Raw genomic sequence first — 25,044 nt, forward strand, 5'->3', positions numbered from 1 at the left:
TTTGTCCTGTTCCTCAACAAAAATGCCCTTTTAGTGTTTCTGGGATATGATGTCGGTGGGATGAGGAGTTCACGGTGCTTCAATGGTAAGTGTCCTCAAACAGAGACCGATCCATCATGCATGCGTTCATCGTGTGTTGCAATTTAATTGATATTCTCACACTTCTGTTCCTGATAGTGGTGCTAAATTGCACATCATAACTATGACTGTATTTATTTATTAGAAACATTTTTGGATTTGTGTTTACTGTTCTACTAAAGTGCCATGCAGGCAGTTTGTAACATATAAAAAGTACACAATTGGACCGACAGGTCCTGACTTAACAACGATTACACATTTGATTAATTTGACACCCTGTGACATGTGTAAGAAATGGAAAGAACATTGCAACGTCACCCGTTGGCTTGTGGACTACGGTTTTGGACGGTTTGGCATTTTGGCTGCTTTATTTGACTCTAAATGGTACTAATCATGCTATTGAACAAGACTTGAAACCAGCGATAGAGACCATAAACTCATGTTTACAATATTTACTGAGATAATAAGTACAGTCATTTTCTCATAGACTTCTATGTGATCAGACTTCGTATTTGTTACCAGAGGAGTCGCCCCCTAAAGGTCAGAAGAGACAATGCAAGTTTAAGGCACTTCAGCATGGGCTTCACTTTTCTGAAACCTGGTGCACGATGGTAGTTGTAGTTCTCTTACTAACTGTATGTAGGCTACTATGCAGGTTCTACAATTGCTGGTGAAGAGAGTCGAACAGCTATCAGCTTAAGAGACCCAACGACCTAAAGACCAGCGACTACTTGACCTACATTCCTCAAATGTTGCTCTTTATGTAAGTCGAGCTTTATGTAAGAAGCTGGTTATTGAAGTTCTCCGGCCCTCACTGAAAGCAGACATTGACAGTTACATTTCTTAAATGCCTCGGTTACATAGAACCACCTCTCATCCTGTCATCGACTCCAGGATATCAGACGGAAGACTGACCTTGAACTTGTGTCAGCTGATGAGCATCAGTGGTTTCATTCATGCTTTCGGATCTGACTCATACAGGTGTACCTTGGTAGCCGGACACATCTCACCATGCCTGCTGATGATGCCACGGTGCCAACACAGCTCCCTCTAACCTCCTCCTATGGTGTTGAAGCTTTGGGTGTTGTTGACTTTAATAAGATCTCACGTTCACGCCTGTGTTTGTTGATGGGGGGATCAGTTCTCCTGGTAGCAACGGATTCTTTTGAGCACCCTCAAACAGCAAAGCTTTTTTCCCACCAAATCTAACTGTAAGGCCATTACTCTTTGCTATAAATGGTCAGCTCCTTGACTGAAGCATTGCTGACTGACTGGGGTTTTAGCTTACACTCTGGTGCTGTTGAAACAGGGCAAGCTCAATGTCTCAAAGAAATCCATTCAACTAATTCAACGCGGTTTTGTAAAAATGGAGAAATCGTTTGTTGTATAAATAGCCCGCAGGTTGAACGGCCAATGACAAACAACTGATCGCAGTTTTTTATAAATAGAAGTTAATATGAGAGGAATGTAAAACAATGCTTTCAGCAGTCAACACTTTTCTTTTTTTAAACACCCATGAGGATATTGCATCACAATTTTTATACCAACCTTATTTCCACATGCCGTCATGACAGAAGTAATGTTTCACATCTCCACGCCCTGTGTGAGTGTTATATTCCATGAACAGTGCAGGAAGTGTTGAAAGCAACAATTAATCAATTGTCCATCAGAGAGGGTGACATGTGACCGACAACAGCTCCTGGAAACAGGAAACAGTGTCTGTCTATGGTGGATTCTGGGTTTGTGTAGTTCTTCATTTAGGAGCAGAAACTCGACCCCAGTACTTGAGTAAGAGTACAAATACTACTGGTCAAAATTTACTCCGTTACAAGTAAAAGTAGCTCAGTCGACATGGTACTCGAGTAAGAGTAAAAAAGTACTTGCTTTTAAAAGGTACTTAAGTATCCAAAAGTACATGCTTTTAAATTTACTTTAAGTAAAAGTAAGAGTAAGAGTAAATTTCAAATAAAATGAATGGGATCACAGGACTACAGCAGATGTTGCAGATGCAGATGTTTATTAACAATCATTGAAATTGTAACCAAATGAACCTGCACCGTCCAACTCTCTATCATTGGGAACTGGAACCCCCTCAAAGACCAATGTTGTCCCCACACCACTGGTTGAGAATCACTGTTTTACAAAAAACTACATCTCTGCTTTCAATAACTCAATGTTGAGGTCACTTGTCTTTACAGGAAGGACAATATAGGAGCACAACAAACTCTGTCTCCCCATGTATCCTTATGGGGAGGGATTATGTATTTCCGCTTTTATGTAGATCCCAGTGGCGAGCATGCACTGTGATAGGTTTCCTTCTTTGACAAACACAGCCAATAGTACAATAGTACTTAAAAAAAAAGAAAAAGAAAAAAAGACCAGACCTGAAAGTAACAAGTACTTTTCAGCCTTTCTAGAAATTAACTTGAGTAAAAGTATTTGTCTTGGAAATGTATTCAAGTAAGAGTAATAAGTACCAAAGAAATCTAACACTCAAGTAAAGTACAAATCCTCTGGATATGTAATAAAGTACAGTACTTAAGTCAATTTACTCCGTTACTGTCCACCACTGTTTAGGAGAATGTTTTCACATGGTGACATAGGTTGAAATTTGTGTCAGAGCTGCAGCAATTTCTTCTAAAAGGCTCTCAAAATGTAAAAGAAAGAAGAAGAAAAAGATCCCACAAAACAAGTGAAAAAAAAGTACTGCCATGTACGTCACATCTTGACCTTACCCTTAAAAATGGAAGCCCACAGGCTTCTCAGGGAGGGAATGCTGAAGCAGTGACAGCCTACCAATGCCTGAGAGTCATACCACACCAAGTCAGTGTTTACACAGCGAGAGCCAATTGCGTTTGGGCCCCGCCTCCTGCCTGTCACGCTCCCAACTCGCGGCTGGAGGGAGAAACTATAAAGGTTGCCCGACAAGTCAAAAAGGGAGAAGGAGAATAGATTGAACAATGAGAGATAACCTTGATATCGTGTCATCCCAAAGCATGGCGTTACCTGACTGTATGAATCCCACTGACCTGTCCACAGAGAAGAAGGGGATCAAGTAAGTTGCTGTTTAATCGAGACGATTCTCATCCTGATGACCTTGTAAAATGCATTACTCAGGATTACACTGCCAGACAACACTGATGAATGATTTCCCTTTTTCCAGGAGGAAAAACTGGAGGAACAGAATAGGATTTCTCTTGAAGACGAACACTTCCCAGTCGATATTGCATCTAGTGAAGAACAGATCTTACAGGTAAGACCTTTCTTTTGTATGTCTTGTTTGCTGTTCATGCTGAAAGTTAATTTACTTTTTAAAGTATAGTTAAATTGTGTCTTTTTTTAACACAGCTCAAAACATAACACATATAAATGATACAATGAACCCAATAAAATAAGTTGCTGTTTTAGGAGTGTATTGCATTGTATTGCTTGCACCAACTTAAGGATCTGCCCTCTTCTCTAACTCACACGCTCCGTCTCCTCTGCCCTCAGGCCGACTGCTGATGACGTGCACCAGTGGGCGCAGTCACTTGACAAACTACTCGGTCATAAATGTAAGCATCATTCACTGCACTATTGCTGCACGATTACATAAGAGCGTCTCAAAAGGTCACACGGTGACTGTGTCCTGAACGAAGGCACTTTATTTGCCTCAATAAAAACAAAGGCTGTAATGGCCTTTTCACTAACGCTGCCTCACATTAACTTTCCTTGAACACCTCTTCTTCTCTCCCTCCCTCCCACAGACGGCAAAGCTGCGTTTTGCGTCTTCCTGAAGTCGGAGTTCTGCGAAGAGAACATTGAATTTTGGAACGCCTGCGAGGATTTCAAGAGCCTCTCGTCGCACAAAGAGCTGGCGTCCAAGGCTAACAGCATCTACGAGGAGTTCATTCAAAACGAAGCTCCCAAAGAGGTAACCACCACCATTCTAGCATTTCCCGTTAATCCAATTGAACGTCTTATTGGATTAAGTTAATCAAATTTTCCAAATAAAGAACTTAATTTAAGTTTTATAAATACGCAAGACATTCCTTATTTAGAAATGGATGTCCGAGGCTCATAATATCTGTTCCTTGTGTCACAGATAAACCTGGATTTCCACACAAAGAATGCCATCGTCCAGAGCCTCCATGAGCCCACTGTGACCAGCTTCCTGGCTGCTCAGAGGAAAGTCTACAGCCTGATGGAGAACAACTCCTACCCCAGATTTATCTACTCCGACCTCTACAAAGAACTGTGCGCCGGTGCCAGGGGAGAGGGCAAGCCCATTAAATCCTAGTCAAACTCGACACCTACTCCTGAAGCCATTTGTTTACCGCTGTGGCCGTGTGAATAGACCGCTGATGGTGCTCATTCCAGGCGCCGGCCTCGGGATAATGGAACCCGAATGCAAATCCTGAGCATAAACAATAACGTTTAAGTGCAGAAAAATGCAAAAGCTTAGTGGTTTTTAGGGCTCTGCACAGTAAAGTTGGGATGATGAGGCAGGATGCTGATATCATGCTCTTGGCAGTGCACAGAGTGTTTTTACCAGATGGGATTATGGTTACATTTTCTTCACTGGGCCATTACCTGCACGTTCTTTATATCACTCTATTCGAATTTTGTCTTTAGGGCAATGATGCGTTCAAGAAAATGCTGTCGAATTGCAAACGGCATTCAAAGCTGAGATGACTGTTGAAAACACTTTGCACTTAACTCCCTCTTACCGACAATGCTGTTAGAATGCATTTCCTCTTTGCTTGAAGACTTCACACAGCTGTCATTTACACAGATCCGTTTACACAAAGAGCACAATTAGAACTTATATAATAACGTACACAATTTCTACCGAAGACTGCATTTGGTCTGAAATGACTGTGACAATGTTATGTATTGTAAATATTGCATGTGGTGAATGTGAATGTGAGTTTGCAGGCAGCTGGACTGCTCGAGAAAAATAAAATGTGTTTTTCAGTTCTGAAATGTCTCCAATTTATTTTTCAACACACACACAAAAAAAAAGCCTACAGTGAATACCAAATTGGTCATTTACTCAGAAACCTGCAACCAAATGACTTTTTTTTGCCACTCAGCAGCAGCAGAAACTGATTGGGAATACAAAATCGACATCGTTACCTTGAAAGTTGACATAGTTACCATGGTAGCAGTTACAAACAGTTGCTTACTTACTCACCCAGCAGGTACAGGACAATTAACATTGCTTTGGAGTCATGGCTCCGGGCCAACTGGCAAACCTACTGTGCCTTTGCCAATCATGTCCACTGGATTTAATTAGAATTCAAGCACAGGTGTGGAAACAAAGGTGATCAAGGGAAAGAGAAGGCACCTGAGCTAAAAGTGTCATCGTTGTGGGTCTGAATTATTAAGAAGAGTTTATTCATTTGCATTAAAGCTGCCAAAATGTCCTGTTTTGGCTTTGTCATTATTCTGTGTAGATTAATGAGGGAAAATGCATTTAAACAATTTTAGCATCAGGCTGCAACATAAGAAATCTGAGCACTTTCTGAATGTGCTGTACTTATTTGATCTATGGACTAATATGTGGCTCAGGCAGTCCTGAAGTAATAAGTTTATTGTTAAAGCAAAGTGAAGCAACATTTTGCCACTCAGAAAGTTTTTCCACTGACTGTCACTTTATCATTCATCTTGAATATGAAAACATTGCAATGGTTGAATGTACATGTCATGCACGTCAGGTGTTTGTTTTAACAAAGGTCAGACACATCCACATAGCCCAACCACTGACATAATTTCCAAGACAATGTGCTGGATGTTCGGTCGCACGACAAAAACAACATTCCTCATCTTTTGGGAACATCTCATTCCTCTATCTCATTTCTCTGCAGCTGATGGGGGCCACGTCACTGCAGCCAAGTTCCCTTACTGTAAAAATATGTGTAACTGGCAGCAGAGAGTCCTCCCCCGCCGGCTGTGTGGGTCTACTCTCTGATTCCAGCCGGTGAACCCATAGTGGTGGCTGACAGCGGCCAGACAGCGGCTCCTGCCCTCCCCTTACACCTTTGGCCCACTGACATTGTTGATAGGTCACCTTTTACACCAGCAGCTCTCCACAACAGTATGCGTACATCTGTGATCTGAAACTCTTTCTTTAGTATGGGAATGATAATAATTCCACTTTAAGAAACACTGCCGGCCTTGGTAATGCCCTGACCCTCAGCACCATGAGGTTGACCCTTGTGGTTTTAAGTGACATGTCTCAACAGCTATGACTGAGCATCAAATCTAGAAGACAGACTTCCATGTTGTTATTATTCAGTGTGTCATCATCACATTGACATGTCACTGTCCAATACTTTGCTTTACAACCAGTTTAGCTGCAAAACTGATGACGTTGCCACTAGGCACAACTGTACTTTGAATTTAGTGCTAATGTTGGCATGCTAACATGCTAACCTACAATGGGAATGACGAAGGTAATTGTTACACCTGCTGAATATCAACATGTTGATTTAGCCCAAACACCACATAACCTCTCAGTTTTGTTTGTTTTATAAAGCCGTCATCAGCAGATCCTTACGAACTGTTCTCAAATTCCTGTTCCTGCAACACCTACTGCACGTCTGGCAGTCTAAAGAGGGGATTTCTCTTTAAATCGCCTCTCTCAGTGTTTATTCTCTTTTTACCTCTGTACTCGCTAATTATGAAAACCTATTAATCATCTCTATTAAAAAAAGGCAATTGCTGGCTCCAGCTCCTCAGCTTTGCTGCCTTTCTGTTTTATGTCATTGTAAAATGGAATAATGTTACGTTGTGGACCGTTGGTCCAACAAAAAGAAACCAAATAACTCCATCTTGGGTTATTTTCAGAAATTCTAACAGACTAAACAACTTATCAAACTGCAAAACAAATTATTAGCTGCAGCTTTAATGCTTTGTCAAGGAGTTTCCCCCAATTTTGTATGGGCCTCTGAAGCCCTTTGAGACACTGGATGTGATAATGAGCTATACAAATAAACTTCCCTTGACCTTCAAAGTAGGCCTACGCAGCACACATTCCATCACACTATTTATAAGACTCGATTCTTTTTGTTGCATTTGCATCTATGTCTGCGTGCCACGCCATACAGTCTTCATGTGACTCAACATCAAGGGTAAAATCGAGATGAAAAGACAATGGGATAATTGCTAAGTCAATAATGAAGCATGTCAAGTGAGGTATTCATGAACACCCTGCAGAACTGGAACGGTCACCATGAATACTTTGTTTGCTCATCCATGCGGCCTGACTTCAGACAGGCTAATAAAACAGACACTGTGTTCTCTCTCTCTGCCGGTAGTAAAACCTGTGGGTTTCCATTAGTTGCCATGAAGGATCTTAGCAACAGACTACTGGGAACAGATCCAAGGAGTACTTAAGGTGTGTATGTAAACACAGGAGCTAAAAATAGAAAAGGGCCACGTTCTACTTCGGTCGTCAGCCTGCAGATACGTCAGACTACGCAGGCCTGTAGACGTACGATGTGTTCAAGTGCGACCCGTAAGTCGGCGGTGTATGGTTCCTTTGTGCAGCAGACTCCCATGTTCAAAACATCAACATGCTGTTATGGGACTTTATCCAACAGAAACACGTGTCCCTAACCTCCACCAGCCGCTTCTTAATGATGCACTTATAAGGACTTGGCAGCGTATCAGTGTGCTCTCAATCAGGTCAAACGTTGGACACAGATTTGAATGCAGGATTGTTTTTAAAAAGGTTTCATATTACCGAATGCATACATTAATTCATTTACACTGGACAATAACAAAAGGTCGATCAGATGGCTTTTTCTAACATAGTCCAAGTACAATCCTTGTTTTGCCCCTTCTTTGCCAGTAGGTGGTGGCAAAGATCTGCAACAAAGTCTGACTAGGGAATGGGTTCATCTATGAGGAGCATTTAGATACAAGTCAATAATTGACAAAAAAAAAAAAAAGGTAAGAAATCAGTTTGAAAATCATATGAAAAGACCAATTCACAAACATCTAGACATTTTATTATGAAAATAAGACATAATTTGAGCACATCGTTCCTTCTATCATGCATTAGAGCTGATGAACACATGGAGAGTATTTTTTACCGTCGTTTACAGTCTCTCTGCTACACCTGCAGTGCCATTCTTAATGTCTGGATGGTTCAGAGGATGCCACAGTGAGGAAGTGCTGCAGACCATCCGTGGCCATTAATATGAATATGACAGATGATGAGCAGAATCTGCATGTGGCTCAGTGATGAAAGGGTGACTGTCGGCTTCTGGATGCGTGTGTTTAGAGGTTTCTCTGTTGAAGCGTGTGTTGCTCTTCATTTGGCCTCCTGGGCTTTTTTAGCACTCTGTTTCTCCTTCGCCTGGTGAGAAAAAGAACAACCATTTTGTTACTATACAGAATGTACACAGGTATAAGTAAAGAATACTGTTTTCATGACTCCAACCACCAAAGCTGGGCAAACAATCTGAAGACATTTCATTTGAACTACTGTTGCTTATTAAATCATACTGTATATAAAGCATTATAAAAAACAAATCAACTTCAGTGTATTGCTTGTGAGACATGTACATTAGCCCTCTAGTGGACACAGTGTGCAGTGAACCTGACATGCCGTGGCAATTTCATTATGTCTAGCGATTATTTTTCCTCCCTGACACCTTTGACATTGTATCCCTTTGAAAATAATGAGGAGGAATACCCAACGATCCTCAAAATGCCATGGTACTTAAGTCTTCCCAGAGACGCTGCATAAAAAGAAAAGAAAATACCTTCTCCACCAAGGGTATCAACTGTTGGTACTCTGCCAGTGTCTTCAGTAACTCCATGATGAAAGGAAGGTAGTTGTGCTTTCGCCGAATGTTTTCAATCTGTTAGAAAAACACATTAATCCAACAAGTGAAGCAAAACTGGGCAACGGCAATGTTGAAAAGACCTAGATTAGATTCGGGGGTTGCTGCAGTAAATACAGCCTCTATATTTATAATGTGCTGATGGTTTTCAAAAGGTATTTTTCCCAGGACAAATGCAATGTAGACTGACGGCCGTTTCCCTGCATTTGTATCACAGTGAACGTCACATAGAATTAGTAGGGAATGTGGCGTTCAGGAGAAACCCACCTTATATCTTTTAAGCTTCTGATTTTCCTCTTCAATAAGAAGCTGGTACTTGGCAATCTCGGATTGGATGGAGCTAAGAAACGTGCTGCTCTGGTCTGTGTCCATTGGTTCATCCTGGCAACAGAAGATAAAAAAGGTTTCTATAGCCAAGATGTATCTGGTAAGTATTGTTTGGGAAAAATAGCACTGATGATGGGACAGTTGGTGAGGTTTTTTTTAATGGATTAAATTCCAGCAACTTACATAATTGCAATACTGGTTTAACCGTTGCATTTGTTTCACCTGCACACGTTTTTCTTAAAGCCACTAAAAGACCTGTCCATAGTGTGATCACAGTGGTATGTGTAGTTTTATTATTTATAACTAAATAAGGCAATATAGAATATTAAGCAGCAAAACAATCCCACTCCTTAAATATGTTTGCATGAGGGTTTTCAGTAGTGATGTCCAAATGAAGCTTCGTGAAGCATTTTCTTTATTTTCTGAGCCCAATAGATGGCGCTCTCTGTTCAACAAAGGGTTGAAAGCAATGGAAATATATCGGCCTTCAACCCTTTGTTGTACAGAGAGCGCCAACTATTGGGCTCAGAAAATAAAGAAAATGCTTCACGAAGCTTCATTTGGACATCACTAGTTTTCACTGTTATGGTCAACCATAAACCTTGTCTTTGCTGCCCCCCAGTGGTTGAATGATTCACCTCGTTACTGTGATGCTGATGTGTAATCTGGGTGTGATCCGTTTATCTTGACATCACTGTTGGGTGTGGTGGGTTGCTGGTACAACAGGGCACATTTCCGACACCACCCAATAAAAGTTGGGTGCATGTGGGTTGGCACCACTAATTCCATGACGTCCTTGTCCATAATAAATGTCACTCCTTTTCATAATGAGATTGCCATGATCCATAGTAGGGTTATACCTCATTCACCTCCAACTCCTCCCATTTGGTCACATTTTCTAAATGTTGCAACACAGTAGGTAGATTGGATCATTACACTAGATTTAATCAAAACCAGTGCAGTTATATTCAATATTTGATATGACGTGACAAACATAACAATTATGGATGGAGTCCCAAGTAAAAAGCACAACATAGTTATGAAATCTAACTTATGAAATCTGACGCATTTCACATGTAGCCTCACAGGGAGTAAAATAATGTGTTATTCTTTTTCCATGTCTGCACTGGATTCAGCTGTGCAGCTGCCACTCACCTCAGTAAGCTGGGTCTGGAGCTCTGCAATTTTTCTCTCGTATATCATTTTTCTGTCTGACACAATGGCCATTAGGTTGAACCGGATCTCTCCTTCACTGTACCTGAAGAGGGAAAGAGTACAATTGTATTAAGTATCGAATGATACACTGTCAAGAAAGTCAAGGTAGTAGAGTATTTGGCAGAACGCGTCTGTACAGAAAGTACTCTTTGCTTTTTTAGATTATAAGATATAAAATATACAAATAAATCAAATGAGATGGATTAAAGAGATTGTTTGAAAAATACTTTCTGCACCACTGCTTCAAGTAAATTCTCGTTTTGGTGTCTTACTACACATTGTCTTTAAAGTATGAGGTTAACCTAGGTATCTAGAATTTAATATATGAAGAAGATATTCACTTCTGTATTCTTTTCTCTATCACTGGGCGAACGCTGCTGATCCAGTCATCCTGGTTGCAAGCACCTGGTGAAAAACAGACAGGAACAAACAATACTTCAAGGTGTACATATACACAGAAACTGCACTGTACATCATCATAAAACAGACAGTTTTAAGGGAAATGGGCCATGGCCAAAAGACAAAATGCAGCTGCCCACTGCAAGACCTCACACCGAGGGACCTCCCTGCCAATTTTAGCAATGAAACCATAAAGCAACGAGAGAAAAATAACAAATTACTGTTTTTCTGCTTACCCAGGTCAATTGGTCCCTCTCGAAGTCCATCCAGCTCGTATAGTCTGCCGTTTACAGGAACGTAGCTCACAAAGTGAAATGCGTCCTCGTCCTTTGCTGATGACTTTGCATCAAATTCAAACATTTGCTGTCTGCAAATACAAAAAAAAGATACAATTCTAAAAATCTCTATCAAAGATGACTATCATGCCTCACACAAACAAGTGTAGATACTATTGTTTCCTCTATTAAACAAAAAGGTGTACTAACACACTGTTCCAAAACAAACTCTCCAATCCAAGTCAATAAATCAATGTGTGTTAAGTAAAAATGTCTCCATTAAAAAGTTGATCACAAAGTAGAGTGTTAAGGTGCTTAATGTGATGTAATCTTAAATTATTATACATTCATTACATAAGAGAATTAGCACTGAAAAAGATTTGGGGTGGCCAACAAATGACCCAGCCCGTTTCAGACAAGCAGACAAGTGCATTAGCAAAAAAATGAGCCAATAACTTTTCACAGAGTTAGAACGAGGAGCTAAAAATAACATCAAGCCAATCAAACAGACTTCCTCCAGCTGGATATGATATGAGCAGGAGCTTACCTGGCAAAGCTGTTGTGAACTTGTCGGATCACTTCAGAGTTGCTCAGAGCCAAACCTTTCATCTGAGGAGAGCAGGAGGTGCAGGATTATATGCTGACTGTATAACCCTTGCCTTAAAGATTCAGCAGCATTATGAAGGGCTATGTGGGACATATTATACATTCCTTTTTCTGGTAACATGCCATGCATCCAAATAGTGTTTCAGTAATATAAAAAGAAAAGGTAGAAATTAAAATAAATGACCCGTTTGCTGCTTCTATATCATGCCTATGAATACACAAATTCTTCCAGTCCTGATTATTTTCCATCATGTTCAATTGTTGCTCTAAACTGGTTCAAAAAATAAATCTATTTAACACAACATATTTGTCAGACTGCAAAAAGTCTCTACTTTGAGCTTTTCCAAATCAAATGACAAAAAACAGCCTGGTTCAGTGTTGTTGGACGGAGTCACCACAGTATTAAAAGGTAAGAGGATAAAACTGTCAGAGTTAAAGAGAGGGGAAATTACAGCGAGTTGTGTAATAAATTGCTGCTCCCCGAGGGAAAGCAGATTCTTTTTTCGAATGCATGAATAATGAATTACATATTATTTCAGTTAGAAGCCAAATGCTAGTGTCACTTATGTTAAAACGAAAGGTTCATAGTTTTCAACAAATACCGCAGCAAAAACTATATTGTGAAAAGCGTTCACAAGTAAATCCCTGAACTAATACATGCAATTCAAATTCCACTGTTTTTTTGGAAACAAGAGAAAAATACCATGAACGTACTGCAGCGTCAAAACTCTGTGAAAACTCTCTGAACTCTGTCAGTGTGTCCCCAAGCAACATGTCAGAATGGGAGCAGTTGAGGAGAACGCTGACTATTGCCTGGGTGGCACAGGCGTTGTTAATGACCTGAAAACACACAGATAAAATACACAATCAACTGCACGGATAAAATATTCCCTTATAGATGCACATGTATTTTAGTGACGACATTACAGCCATTGTAATTTGAATCATTAATATTCAAGGGCACATTTTTTTTTGGAATAATTTCATTCAATTCTGTAAACCACAATTCGATTCAGTAATTTTTAACCAAAATTCTATATCCATGAAATAAACATGCAATAATGCGAATGAGACTATCTGTATTCTTCTAAAAGGTGAAAAAATAAGGAGACAACAGAATTACTTATAACACATATTTATTCTATAGTCCTGCATAATATTTTATGCCGAATACAGAAATGTAATTAATAATTCCTGTTATTTTGAACATTTTTCAATAGGCTACGTGCTGGCATGGGAGAGAGTGTCTTAAAAGTCTTAAAACAATCATAATTAAGAATCGCGATTCATAAGATTTAACGCATTTATATTGATCATTGGTTAAGCCAAAGTGACATCCTCGCACTTTGTTGTGGGCTGAGTGCTTAATGTGAAAGGCCCACTCAATTCAGAAGCACCGCAATTCATTATCCAGCCTAATGCATTAGTCTGAAGAACTCCTACACTATAGCCAATGTCATGAAATTATACTTGGGTTTCTCTTTTGTTCAGCTCAGTGCAATTACCATCAGATGCACCCTTTGTTGGCAGAATATGAAGAGTCGTTTTATTCTTTATTATTTTCCTTCTTTTGGAACTATACTTCAGCAGTTAGATGTTGAATCAAATGCATCTGTTGATATTACAACTGCAAAAAAACAGCATATATAAAAAGAGCAATGTGTAATTGTTGTTTTAATGACAAAGCTTAATATACCTGTTTTGCAAAGAAGATGTGGTCAAGCCTTGAATCCTGAACGATTGATCCTGCTGGCTCCTCACCTGGCTGCCACTTGAACAGGAAAATCAACCCATGAACTGGTCTGGAACAAAGCAGATTAATTTTAAAAGGCTGTCTAAAAAGGGAGCATTCAATATAACGAATCTGCAGGTCAGAACATACTTCAAGTTGTCAAAGTTCTCTGGCTCCATACTCCATATCTCTTCAACCTGGGCGCCTTTGGAACCTGACAAGGACAAGCAAAGCATCACATATTAATTCACAATTGTAGTACGTGCTTAAGTAAGGTCTACCAGACTGTTAGCAATCGTTAACGAAGGGAGGTGGCGCTTTGACAGCAGAGCAAAGCACAACTAATGTCATTCACGAGTGAGGATTTGTTTTCACCCGCCGTTGTTTTGAACGCTGAGTAATGCTAGCTAGTTAGCTCACCCAATTAAGTTAGCCGAGGCTAATTATTGCGTGCAGCCTTCTTATGCACTGTGTGGGCGGTTGTTGGGAATGCATAGATTCTAAAATATGTTTGTTTCACGCTCATAGCATTAGATTTTGTTGCTTAGGAAATCAACGGCAGCTAATTTAGAAGTCGACGCTAGGTTTAAAGAAGCTAGATAGCGCTGTCGCATAGCCACGTTACAGTGAATGAGCGGCTAGCGATCGTTAAGATACAAATCACTCACCGAAACCCTTTATCAGTTCTGTGAACACGCCGGGGTCACTCTCCATCAGACACCACTCTCCTGCGCTTCCAGCCATTATTTAAAGTGGGGGTTATTCAACCTACTGAGCACATATACAAAGAAGCTAATATCCTAGCTTAGCCGTACCCGCTAGTCAAGCTAATTTCACTGAACCACTGGAGTGACCTCACCGTGATGCGGTGCAATGTGGGCATTCTGGGTGCGCGCGTTTTGACTCACAGCTTGTACCGTTGGAAACGACACACATTTGACAAAAAAATATTTCAACATTAGTGACGAGCACAGTTTTCTCTTTATCGGTATATGCACGTATCAACACTCATAAAAAGAAAACTCAAAACTAACGACCCATTACTATAAAAGCGCCCCTCAAGTACTTGAACTAATACCCGCCCGCCTCAGACACGATGAGTATTAAATGAAACGCTCTTCGCAAAACGCAAAGCCACACATAGGAGGCTGATAGTGGTCTTTTCATTCAGTTTTATTAATAATCATAAACACACAGTCCAGGCATTAAAAAAACAGTTAAGAGTGGTTGTTAAGCATATGCACATTGATCCTTACAATCATAACACTGACCAGGACCATCGTTCATTAGCCTATTCATCCAATTTGTACAGCTTCTGCTCACATCTCAGATACACTGACATAGAAAATGCTTTGACAACAAAGTAAAAAAAAAAAAAAAAAAAAAAAATTGTTATATTTTCCATGGAGCAAATAATGTGGCTACATTTCTCAATATGTAATGTTCAAATAAATTAGCACAATAAAATGTGCTTTTCATACAATCTGTCATTCTTACAACATGCCAAGAATTATGTCAGATTACTCCGAAAATTGCGCAAACTGGCAATACTTCACAAACTAATGGCTGTTCACAGGTTGATGATCCTTGATGCTGAGAGTGATCAAGCTTTTATCAACATATTGTTCAATTAAGACAACCATGCAGAGGAGAAGTAGTTCCACAGAGTTTGATTAAAAGACAGCAGCTTTAATAAGAATACTGTACATCCCTGGATGAAAATGCATGTGGCAGAACATCAGGTATCTAATGCACTTTGATAAATAAATAACATTATGCTCAAGCAATGTTCAGCTTGTAGCACAAGACCCAGCAAACACTTAAAAAATACAGGATTGAACAAAATTACAACAACGGTTAGTCATTTAGCGGACTCGAACTGTCCACTGCCTGAGCCGTCGGAGCTGCTCGCAGCACAGCAGGGAGCACACTGTTCGATCAGGGGCAGCAACTTCCCCTGCTGATGGAGTTGTTTGGTATCAGAGCCACCTCCGATGCAGTTACCATTAATGAAGACTCTTGGCACCTGAACACACAAATTGGGTCATAACATTAGTTCTTGATGAAAGAAATTAGGTGTAGTGCTGAGTTCTAGCAATATCTGTTCTAATTGTTTTGGCCCTTATTAACATACACATTAAGTTAAACATCAACATGTTTCAAACAGAGATGTCCCGGGCTGGTCCTAATGATGTGCCTTGGGGTTGATTTGGGCATATTTATATAAAACAGAGAATCTGATCCTTTTCTCTATGGAACTCTCCTGTGTTTTGTCCAGCCGAGTCTGCTAATGTTGCAAGGCTGCTCTCCTTCACTACAGCCTCCACAGTGCAGCATTTCACTTGTGAAACCAGTGAAAATTAGAGTGTGTGAATGTGACCGACTCTGAATTCTGACAAGATGATGTTACACAGATTCAGTCACACCAACTCTGATCTCTCTGTCTTATTAGCAAAATGCATGTCGTCACAATTAACGTCTTCTATTTTAGTCTACTTATTTAACTAAATTAATATTACTCGCATTGCTCTTCTATTTTGACTGGCTTTATCATTACTTCTTACAAAATGTATATTTATATTTTATAGTTTTTTGCATGTTTATATACTTACTCTTACTCTAATATTTTCTCAATTTCTTCTGGTGTCAATTTTTTTATTATCAATATCTGGAATTGCCCACAGTATTAAAAATGGTCTGTCCTATCTTAGCTGAATGCTAAAATCAAAAGTCACATACTTTAAGTTTTTATCAGGACTTTTGAGTATTTGGATGAAAAATTAAGATGTCTCAGATTAGTAGTGCGCAAGTGTTATTTCAATGCATCAGACACAAGCCAGTGAAACGGAAGTCAGAGCAACTTTAGCTTCTGTACTGTGATGCATTTCCACATTAAACAGGATATTTGAGCTGTGTACACTTACAAGACAGATTTTAAATTAAATCATCCACATTGTCTGGACTGCTTAAAAGTGGGCAGGCTTAGAATGTAGCGATATGGGGCTGAGAGGACTGCTGTGGCTCACTGGTTGCAGATTGATTGATGTCATATTATTGGTTGAAAGTGGTCGGTCCTGGCTTTCGAAGCACATTTCATATTTTACTTCATAGAAAGAACAATGATTGGATTTCAATAACATAATAAAAAAATATATTTGTGGAGGGGTTTTTTTTGGCATATATTGTTAAATAGGTGCATACTATGACTGGGCATTTTATCTAAAATGGTTCATTTTTAGATTTTCTAATTTTATAATGAACTTAATCAACATTTAGGTAAATACAAGTTTGGGTTTGTACTCGGAATTAGTTGATGATACCCAATGGTTAAGGACTTGTCAGGGCCAAACATCATCAACATCTCTAGTTTCAAATACCTTACTAGAAATGTTTTGCGGCCCTGTGCTTGTGCTTAATTTTGGCAGTAGATTTAACATTGTGAAAAGTGAACTACAAAGAGTTATTTTACCTGATTTATTCATCATTTATTAACTTTTAAACAAAAAATATGCAACTTAATCAAAGAGATAAATCTGGAATCAGAGTTAAGCTATGAAAATTGACTATAATATAATATGACTGTTGTAACTTGTAAAACTCAAAACTCAAGCGTCAAATAAAAAAAGAGGAATGACGGTGAGCGAGTAGTGATATCAAATAAAATAGGTCTTGCTTTACAGATACTGACCATATAAATTAAAATCATTTTTTTTGTTATAAATCTCATTTTGATTTAAACACATATATAAAGCATATTATAACTTTCATTACTTTTATTACTATCAAAATGTTATTTTACAGTATATGTATATGCCTCCTATCATTAAAGACTTTAGCATAGATGCAGCTTTCTCTGGTTTTTATCTTAACTCAGATTCGGCTATTTTGAGTCAAGGTTCTGAGTCATGGCTGCAGTCCAAACAAAACACTAGTCAAGTCATCTAAATTTAACTTAAATGCCGAGTTGCCAGAATAAACAAGCTGTCAAATATGCACATGTTGCTTCTACTTGAAATAGATGCTGAAATAACAGGCCGCATCACGAGGCTCTTACCGTTCTGGCACCGGTCACCTGAGCTAAGGCCTCTTGCAGTCTCCTCCCGTCATTGTGCTCATCCAGTTCAATCACTTTATAGTTTGCGCCAATTTCATTGAACACATTCTTGGCCATTTTGCAATAAGGACAGGTGGTCTTGGAAAATATCACAACACAGTTCTGTGTCACCATCTCCTGAAAGTTAAAATAAGATTGAATTCCATAATCAGTAGAGGGCAGAAATAGACTGCACATAACAGGCCTGAAATTAGTTGCTGGGGAAAAGTGAGAGGGATATCAACTTCATATTTATATTCACTACTTCCATGGTTTAGTTAGTGAGTTTACTTCATTGCAGATTTCTCAGAAATGTACAGATACACAGGCTGTAGTATACCGGGAAAAAAAACGGACAAAAGATGCCAAGAGACACAATTTACCATGAAGCAAAGGAACTTTGGCAGCAAATACAATTTTGAGACAAGACTCCAGAAATGACGGAAATAAACAGATCTGTAACCATCCACTCACCTGAACATACTGTACACATGATGGGCTGGACAAAGATGTGGAGGATGTAAAATTCCCCATTCTGAAAAAGACAACATCACAATATTGTGAAAAAGGTTTTTGGTCTACCACCTATGAATCAACCCGGATCTAACTGGCACAAGGACACACCAACAGTAGGTTCATGCAACAACCTCCGAAACGTGAAGCTGTCACAGCAAAAGACGAGTTGACAGCTAATAATGGCCATCAACATCACATCTAACTGGAGGATAAATGCTGGTCTGAAAATACCCATATCCATTGTTATCGTCGTAGCTACTGATTTGACCACGTCTCAAATTATCTGTTTTACTCCGTATCACGCCTGGTCTACAACTAGCAAGGTTTATGCGCTAGATAATCCAGGATTAGGAGTACACATGCTCTTCACCGGTACTGGTAATTAGCTCGGATTTGAGGTGGACATGCGTCGTGCCAAACTCCATTTAAAATCTGGCAATATCAAGAAGACGCGCTAATCTGTAATCGAATAACACATACCGGTAATAAAGCGTGGCCATAAATGTTTGGTGAAAGGTGAACACCCAGCTGCAAATTCGTTACACTTGATTCGCCTCCCAGTACTAAGGTTTGTAATTGCTTCACTACGACAGGACAAGTGGAAGACACCAGCGAGGACGTTAGCATAGCGTTAACTAGCTCGAGTTGACAACAACAGTCATGCATATTGACCGTTTTTAATGAAATAGTAGATTGTTGATTACTCATACCCATGCCGAATTTACCAAAGGAATACACTGAATCGTAAAAGCCACAACAACTTTGTGGTTGGAACTTTTAAATATATTAAATTTACAACAGTATGCGGTCTTTATGAAACGTTTCTGTTCAGCGCGGTAAAGGTAACGTTACGTGAAACACGGCAGCAAATAGACCGAAAACGGTGTCCCACGATGTTACACTGCAACCAACAACGTTAGATTTTCTTAGGTGCAAGTATCAGGCTGTGTGGTTGTTTTTTTATTAAACTTAGGCTAGCTAGCTATAGTTTTCTGTTAAACCAGCGAGAATGACCTTCGGCAGCCGGTCCATGCCACCCTCGGAAGACATCCTGCTCGAACAAACATGGAGAAAAAAGAAAATACGGCCAGCATATGATCGCGCTGTTGCCCTGGATGAAACATGCGATGAGTGTACAACAGTTTTATAATCACACACTGTGCCTACACTGTGCCTAGTTGTTACTGTATGCTTGTTTTCGCCCCTTCTTTCCACTGTTTATGAAGCCTACCTTACGTGACTACCGGAAGTAGTTGCTGACGCAAGCCTCTGTTTGAACATGTGACGCCCACGACGCGAGCAGCATCTTAAAGGTGGCTCTGTATTGACAGCCCCTACAATCTTTCCAACTAAATAGCACCATTTAGCAACCGGCTGTGATTTTATAATTTATTTTAATTCATTTGATTGCCAAATATCAGCTGACCTATACTATAATGCAAGCTTTTTGTTGTTGGACTCATTGGAGCTGTGGTGTTTGTTTCCTGTTTTTTTTGTTTTTTACAGCTTTTGCGGCAATAAGATGATGAATTTAAAACAAACAAAAAAAAGGTTTCCTCTTTGGTACAATGGCCAAGTGAAACATACAGAAACAGCCATGACCTGCCAAATGCAGTGACAGAGTTTGTTTTATTGCTGTCTGTGAAGGTTCTTACTTATCCAGGGGACAATTGCACAAAACCTAGATAAGGGATTAAGCCAGGATTTCCCAGTCATCCCAGCTGAAGTTATCTGGGATCCGGTAGCACGAAAGTATGTTGCATATGTTATGGACTAAGTTACCATGGAGTTATTCTGTGGACCTAGCATGCTCCAGACCAGGCTAACAGGATATATCCATATTATCCTGTATCTCAGCCACTTTTTTTCATTACAGTTATTCCACTGTTCTTTACATATTGCCGTCCAGTGGAGTAGCATGCTGTCATTATTTAAACACTGTGACCATTATTTTACATTCAAATTTATTATTATTATATTATTTATTTAAATTCTAAAATCGTCATTGTCAGTTATAATTGTGTTCACGAAGCTGTTGTTTAAGACCGGTGGGAGCCCCCCTTGCTCCCTCTCTGTGATTCTGGGTGTTGATAAAGTTCTGGGAGCGCTATTGTAAAGTGTGAGTTTGCCTTATGTGTTCCTCCTCAGCCACCGTAAATGTCAAAGTTGTCGTCATGGTGAATTTGGGATCGGATTAATGAATCAGGATTACATGGATGTAAGGTGGAGGAAATGGAGAATGAATGTGCACCAAAACACTCGTATTTATTTAGCCAGAATTAGGAGTAGATTATAACAGGGTAATACAAATAGTAATGATAGTAGCATTGATAGGTTACATTCCAATGTCAAGGCTCAAGTAAAACATCACTTGTGAGACCAATTCCAGCAGAATGGAGATAACATTATTCTGTCATCACACAAGCAAAGCAAATTAAAGGTCACTTATTAACCACGCTATCCCAGAATAAGTTAAAAGGTTAGGCAATCAGTCAGAAATCTAAGATCTCTTATGAGGCAGCCCAGAAATGCTTCCCATCGGATCATTTTTTTCCTCAAAGCCAAGCGAGAATTGCATGATTTCTAAATGGATTTACACCATCAAAGGTATCTATAGTTTTACCCTGCAGGTTGGGTAATACCCAGTCCTGAAATGTTTATAAAGGCATGTGATAATGGTGTTAGGTTCAAATACATTCTCAGAGCAGCAGTACATGAGATAAAAGGCGGGGATGATAGGGTCAACTGATCCTTACAACCTCAGTTATTTAAGTCTGGCTGGATGGAACTTCAACATTGAGTGGGAATCTTCACCTCCCTGGCTAGATTTTAAGGTGTAAAACCTTTTCCTTCACATAAAAGGAAAGTGCTTCCGTGGGTTGGAAGGCTTCATCCATCATCTTGGTACAAGGGAGCATGTCTGTGTGTGTGTGTGTGTGTGTGTGTGTGTGTGTGTGTGTGTGTGTGTGTTTAGTATACACTTCAACATTTCAGAATCATCTCTGCTAAGTAGATCAAACCAACAAAAAACCCGTGCTGGCCAAATGGTTGCCATGGCAATGGTCACCCTCACTGGCAGGCATATCACCTCTGAATAGAGTCATGTCATACCATGAAATTCTGTGTTCCTGAGGAAGAAAAGGAGACAAAATCCTCCAATGTTGGTCATTGTGGAGGCAATTTTAAGTCCTGCTGGTTTATACATAGCTGCCCTGCAGTATCCTCTTATAGCAGTAGAAAGACAAACCTGAGGGACAAATACTGAATAAGCTTGGCCAGATAAAATGCAATGGGCTCAAACCCGTAAAAGTGACAAGAATTTTCAAAAAAGCACATTTCATGTACCGTTCCAAGTACAGTCAGGATAATGTGTGCGCTATCCCTCATGTAAAACAGGTTGGTAATGAGGCGGGGAAAAACATTTCAAGCTGCGATGAAATTCTGACACGTGGAACTGATATTGGTTGACAAATTGTGGGTGGACGTATTCGCACTAATGGGTGCCACAGAGCCACCTAATTTGTGATGCCACTATGTGCATACACAGTCTCTGGGTGTAGATGTGTGCACCCATGTAAACAGGATGACCTAATTTAAAAAACATATTTATTTAATATGCCCACCCATGTGCAAAATGTTACTCTATCATATAGATAACACAATTTGCCATACCTGACAGCCAAACATTAAGAATAGATTAGATTAGAAGACTGGGTCAGGACTATATCTGGAACTCTATTGAGAAAATGGACTCAGTGCCGTTTGCTGTGGATAATTTGTCTTCGCAAAAGACCGAGCAGCCATTAGCGTGATCTTTATCACACAAGTCATTGGCATGGGGACTCTTTGACAAATTAGAGCCAGCATGGGGTGAGTTGTTGACATTGCTTCTACTGGTTTCACATGTGTTTGGGATGCTAATCACAATGGGCATTTATTTATGTCATTTCATTTCCCCATCAGGGCCTGGAAACCTGTTCAATCGCAGTCACATTCATGCATATCAGCAATTATGTTCCTGATATGTATCTCCAGATTGGGTGAAGGAAACGCTGGCAAATGCCAGGCGAATGTCGAGAAATGAAAAGTGACAGTAATAGTTGTGTAGAGAATGAAGAATAAAAGAGGCTGGCTGAAGTGGCCCCGAGTATCAGATTGTTGGTTTTTGGACACAGCTGGCGTCAGAAAGGTGTGCAGTTTCAGGAGCTATTTCACCATCCGACAAGAAAAATGGAAATGTTTTAAGGAATATGCAAACACCTTTTGTACATGTGAAATGTGAGACTGACAGATTTCTCTCATCTTCGTTTTGTGGAGAAGAAAAAATATGCAATGGTGAAAAATCACACGCCACATGAACAAATCTTAAGGGGGGTGTGGCGATTTTACTCCATTAAGCATTTCCATTCACAATCAAACAGGCAATAATAAAAGACAGTGATGTTATGATTGATTTTGCATGCTTTTTTCAAAATAAATAGTACTCAGCTGTTACATTTTTAAATTTACATTTTTCAATTTTACATTTTTAAACATGAATCGTTTTATTTCTGTCAACTTTTGAGGACTGGAAGTTTGCTTTTAGTCTCTCTGCACATGATTTTATTCTCTTCACTGTTTATGTAGGCCAAGTCACCTGATCCTAAAGACAAATCTCAATTGTAGTCTCCATTGATCAAAGTGCAGCTCTCTTGGCCACAGCTTGATTGAGTGCTGTGGAATTTGTGCTTAACAGGCAATTGGCAAAGTGTGTAATAACTCATTTTTAGTCAGTTCATCAATAAGCTAACACTAAAATCTATAGTACTTATCATGCGGATAAGTAAAGCGTGTGTCACTGAGATTTTTCACTCCATGTGAGTTTCAGTCAGGGACGGAGCTGAGATCCAGCCAGACTCAATACTTATTTATATGTTGATAAAACCGTCAGTCAGGGCCGGCTGCAGTCAGGAAATCTGGTGTGATTTCACAGTTCAGGTCTAAAATGGAAAACAGGAAATATTTGAGGCCAAGATCTGTGATAAAACTGTGTAGTTTTTTTTTCCAAATGTAAAATATACTGTTCAGCTCTGCCTTAACTTATATTTTTGATAGAACCATTCAATCCTCTAACTCTACGGGGATTTTTAACTCCAACAGAAGTTAATGGAGGCTGAAACGGAGTTAAAATGCCTGGAAATGCTGGAGTCGGCTGTATGTTTTTTTCTGCTCTTGTGGCCAATAATAGATTAATTGAGATTTTAACATTTAAATACATTTTTACAGGTATTTTCCTTGGGGTAGCTTAAAGTCGTAAAGAAGAATCCCATCAAATACAATTAACTAGTCCATAATCGTCTAAAGGTAAACTAAAGAGTATTTCAAAGATCCTGTAATGTGTTCATTTGAAAAGGGAAACAAATATGTCTGGAAGGGGTTAATTTACACATTAATTCATACTATATATATACAGTGTATATATATACATATATTTACATATATATTCATACCATTATTTGAAATACCCTTGATTAACAAATAATGACTTTAGGGGTAAATTATGTTCCCTTTGATTTACTCATGCTGCCAATGATGGAATGTTTTCATTTATACATCAATTCTCATGCTGCCGGTGATGGAATTTATTAAAGTACATTTACCCAAGTACTGTAGCGGTCAGGGAAATACTGTCTGCAGCCGAAGACCAGGTCAAGGAAAATCACGTATTCGACTCGGCTTTGAGCAACGATTGAGACTGTGACAGGTTATGGTCAAATAAACACAAGTGTGTGACAAGTGAAAGAAGGTAGGAAATGGTCTGGGGACCAGCCTCCAGTCAGCTTAAAATACAGAGTCCTTTGTTCAGATGACAGCCAGTGTACAGGGTCAGCCGGATGAAATGAGATAACGCTGCCAGATTTCTGTCTGATTACTTTGGTCTCTGGGAGCTAAATGTTGCATCCAAGGGCTTAAGAAAAAAATCTGTGCATGGCAAGTGACAGTCACTTTTGATGGATCAAGCCAAGCTCTGTAGTAGGAGTAGGGGTGTATTTTGTTTTGTGTGTGTGTGTGTGTGTGTGTGGGGGGGGGGGGGGGGGGGGGGGGGGGGGGGGATCTGTACTCTGTTGTTGACTGCTTATCCAACCAATGCCCCTTAAAGGCAGAGTGGCATCCCAGTGCAAAACAACAGATACTATGGCAGCAATATATTTCTCAGACAGAACAATTTATGGGACCATCACTATTAATCATGGCCATGGAAAGGAGCGTTGCCTAACTCATCTGGAGCCCCCCACAGAAATGTAATTCTCCCACTGCCTAAAGTGCTTATAGGGCCGAGCTGAAGATGCATTCTGTCCTCGCTTGAGCTCGCTCCCACATTGGCATGGCAATAAGCTTGGGTTGATTTAATATCCGTTTGCCGCATGCATTTTCTCGGACATGTAATCAGTCCGCAAGGTTCTGCGGGAGGCTGTCATGAATCTCGTCGACTGTGCTGTTACCCCGTCTCCTGGCCCCTCCTCCTCCGGTAGACAATCACTAGCTCGCCAGCACGACACGGCAGATCCAGCAGCCACTCCTGATTACACTCATGACTCAGGTTGTCGATTGGCTGTCAGCGAGCGATCGCCCTCTCGCATTTGTTTTCTTTCTGGTCTTTCGTTTCTTTGGGGTTTCTTTGGCACAGCATTGTCTTTGGACGTGTTGCAGGCTGCAACTTTCCAGGTCTGAAAAGTGGAGCCGCTGTGGAAGCACCTTAAACTTGCATTCTTTTCAAGGGGACGACTTCTCTGGTTGCAAAAAGAAGTCTAAAAGAAAATGAGTCTATTCTCACTTGATTTATTACCTCAGGAAACACTGTAAACATGAGTTAATGGTCTCAGTTTCAAGTCTCCTTTAATCCAGCATGATGCATTTCGGAAATCTGGCTCCCACTTGAATAGACAATAAGTAGGGTGTGTTTGAGGGCGGGGCTACCCTGAGATT

The 25,044-nt window shown here is 39.9% G+C and overlaps 3 protein-coding genes across 4 annotated transcripts; 1 reads left to right on the forward strand and 2 right to left on the reverse strand.

Annotated features, from left to right (window-relative positions):
* The first annotated feature begins 2,977 nt into the window (after positions 1–2,977).
* Positions 2,978–5,043, forward strand: LOC311014896 (regulator of G-protein signaling 21-like). The gene is made up of 5 exons (XM_084011819.1): positions 2,978–3,133; positions 3,242–3,331; positions 3,571–3,632; positions 3,825–3,991; positions 4,163–5,043. Exons 1-5 carry the CDS (start codon positions 3,039–3,041, stop codon positions 4,355–4,357), a joined length of 609 nt encoding a protein of 202 aa, XP_083867945.1. The 5' UTR covers positions 2,978–3,038; the 3' UTR covers positions 4,358–5,043.
* A 3,010-nt stretch (positions 5,044–8,053) lies between these two features.
* uchl5 (ubiquitin carboxyl-terminal hydrolase L5) lies at positions 8,054–14,326 on the reverse strand. Its single transcript, XM_084012251.1, has 11 exons — positions 14,138–14,326; positions 13,620–13,683; positions 13,434–13,539; positions 12,452–12,577; positions 11,679–11,740; positions 11,093–11,223; positions 10,799–10,862; positions 10,398–10,500; positions 9,183–9,296; positions 8,835–8,933; positions 8,054–8,425 (listed from the first exon to the last, which is right to left on the reverse strand). Exons 1-11 carry the CDS (start codon positions 14,211–14,213, stop codon positions 8,381–8,383), a joined length of 990 nt encoding a protein of 329 aa, XP_083868377.1. The 5' UTR covers positions 14,214–14,326; the 3' UTR covers positions 8,054–8,380.
* Positions 14,327–15,310: 984 nt separating this feature from the next.
* On the reverse strand, positions 15,311–19,374 carry glrx2 (glutaredoxin 2). Of its 2 annotated transcripts, none has more exons than XM_084012257.1 (4): positions 19,310–19,374; positions 18,037–18,097; positions 17,524–17,700; positions 15,311–15,495 (listed from the first exon to the last, which is right to left on the reverse strand). In XM_084012257.1, the coding sequence occupies exons 1-4, from the start codon at positions 19,357–19,359 to the stop codon at positions 15,331–15,333; spliced, it is 453 nt and encodes a 150-aa protein (XP_083868383.1). In that variant the 5' UTR covers positions 19,360–19,374; the 3' UTR covers positions 15,311–15,330. The 2 variants fall into 2 exon arrangements, with proteins under 2 accessions (XP_083868383.1, XP_083868382.1); XM_084012256.1 differs by lacking the exon at positions 19,310–19,374 and adding an exon at positions 19,093–19,293.
* Between the last annotated feature and the right edge of the window lie 5,670 nt (positions 19,375–25,044).

The sequence above is a fragment of the Eutrigla gurnardus genome (genome assembly GCF_963514095.1).
Source record: "Eutrigla gurnardus genome assembly, chromosome: 6".
NCBI classification, from domain to species: domain Eukaryota; kingdom Metazoa; phylum Chordata; class Actinopteri; order Perciformes; family Triglidae; genus Eutrigla; species Eutrigla gurnardus.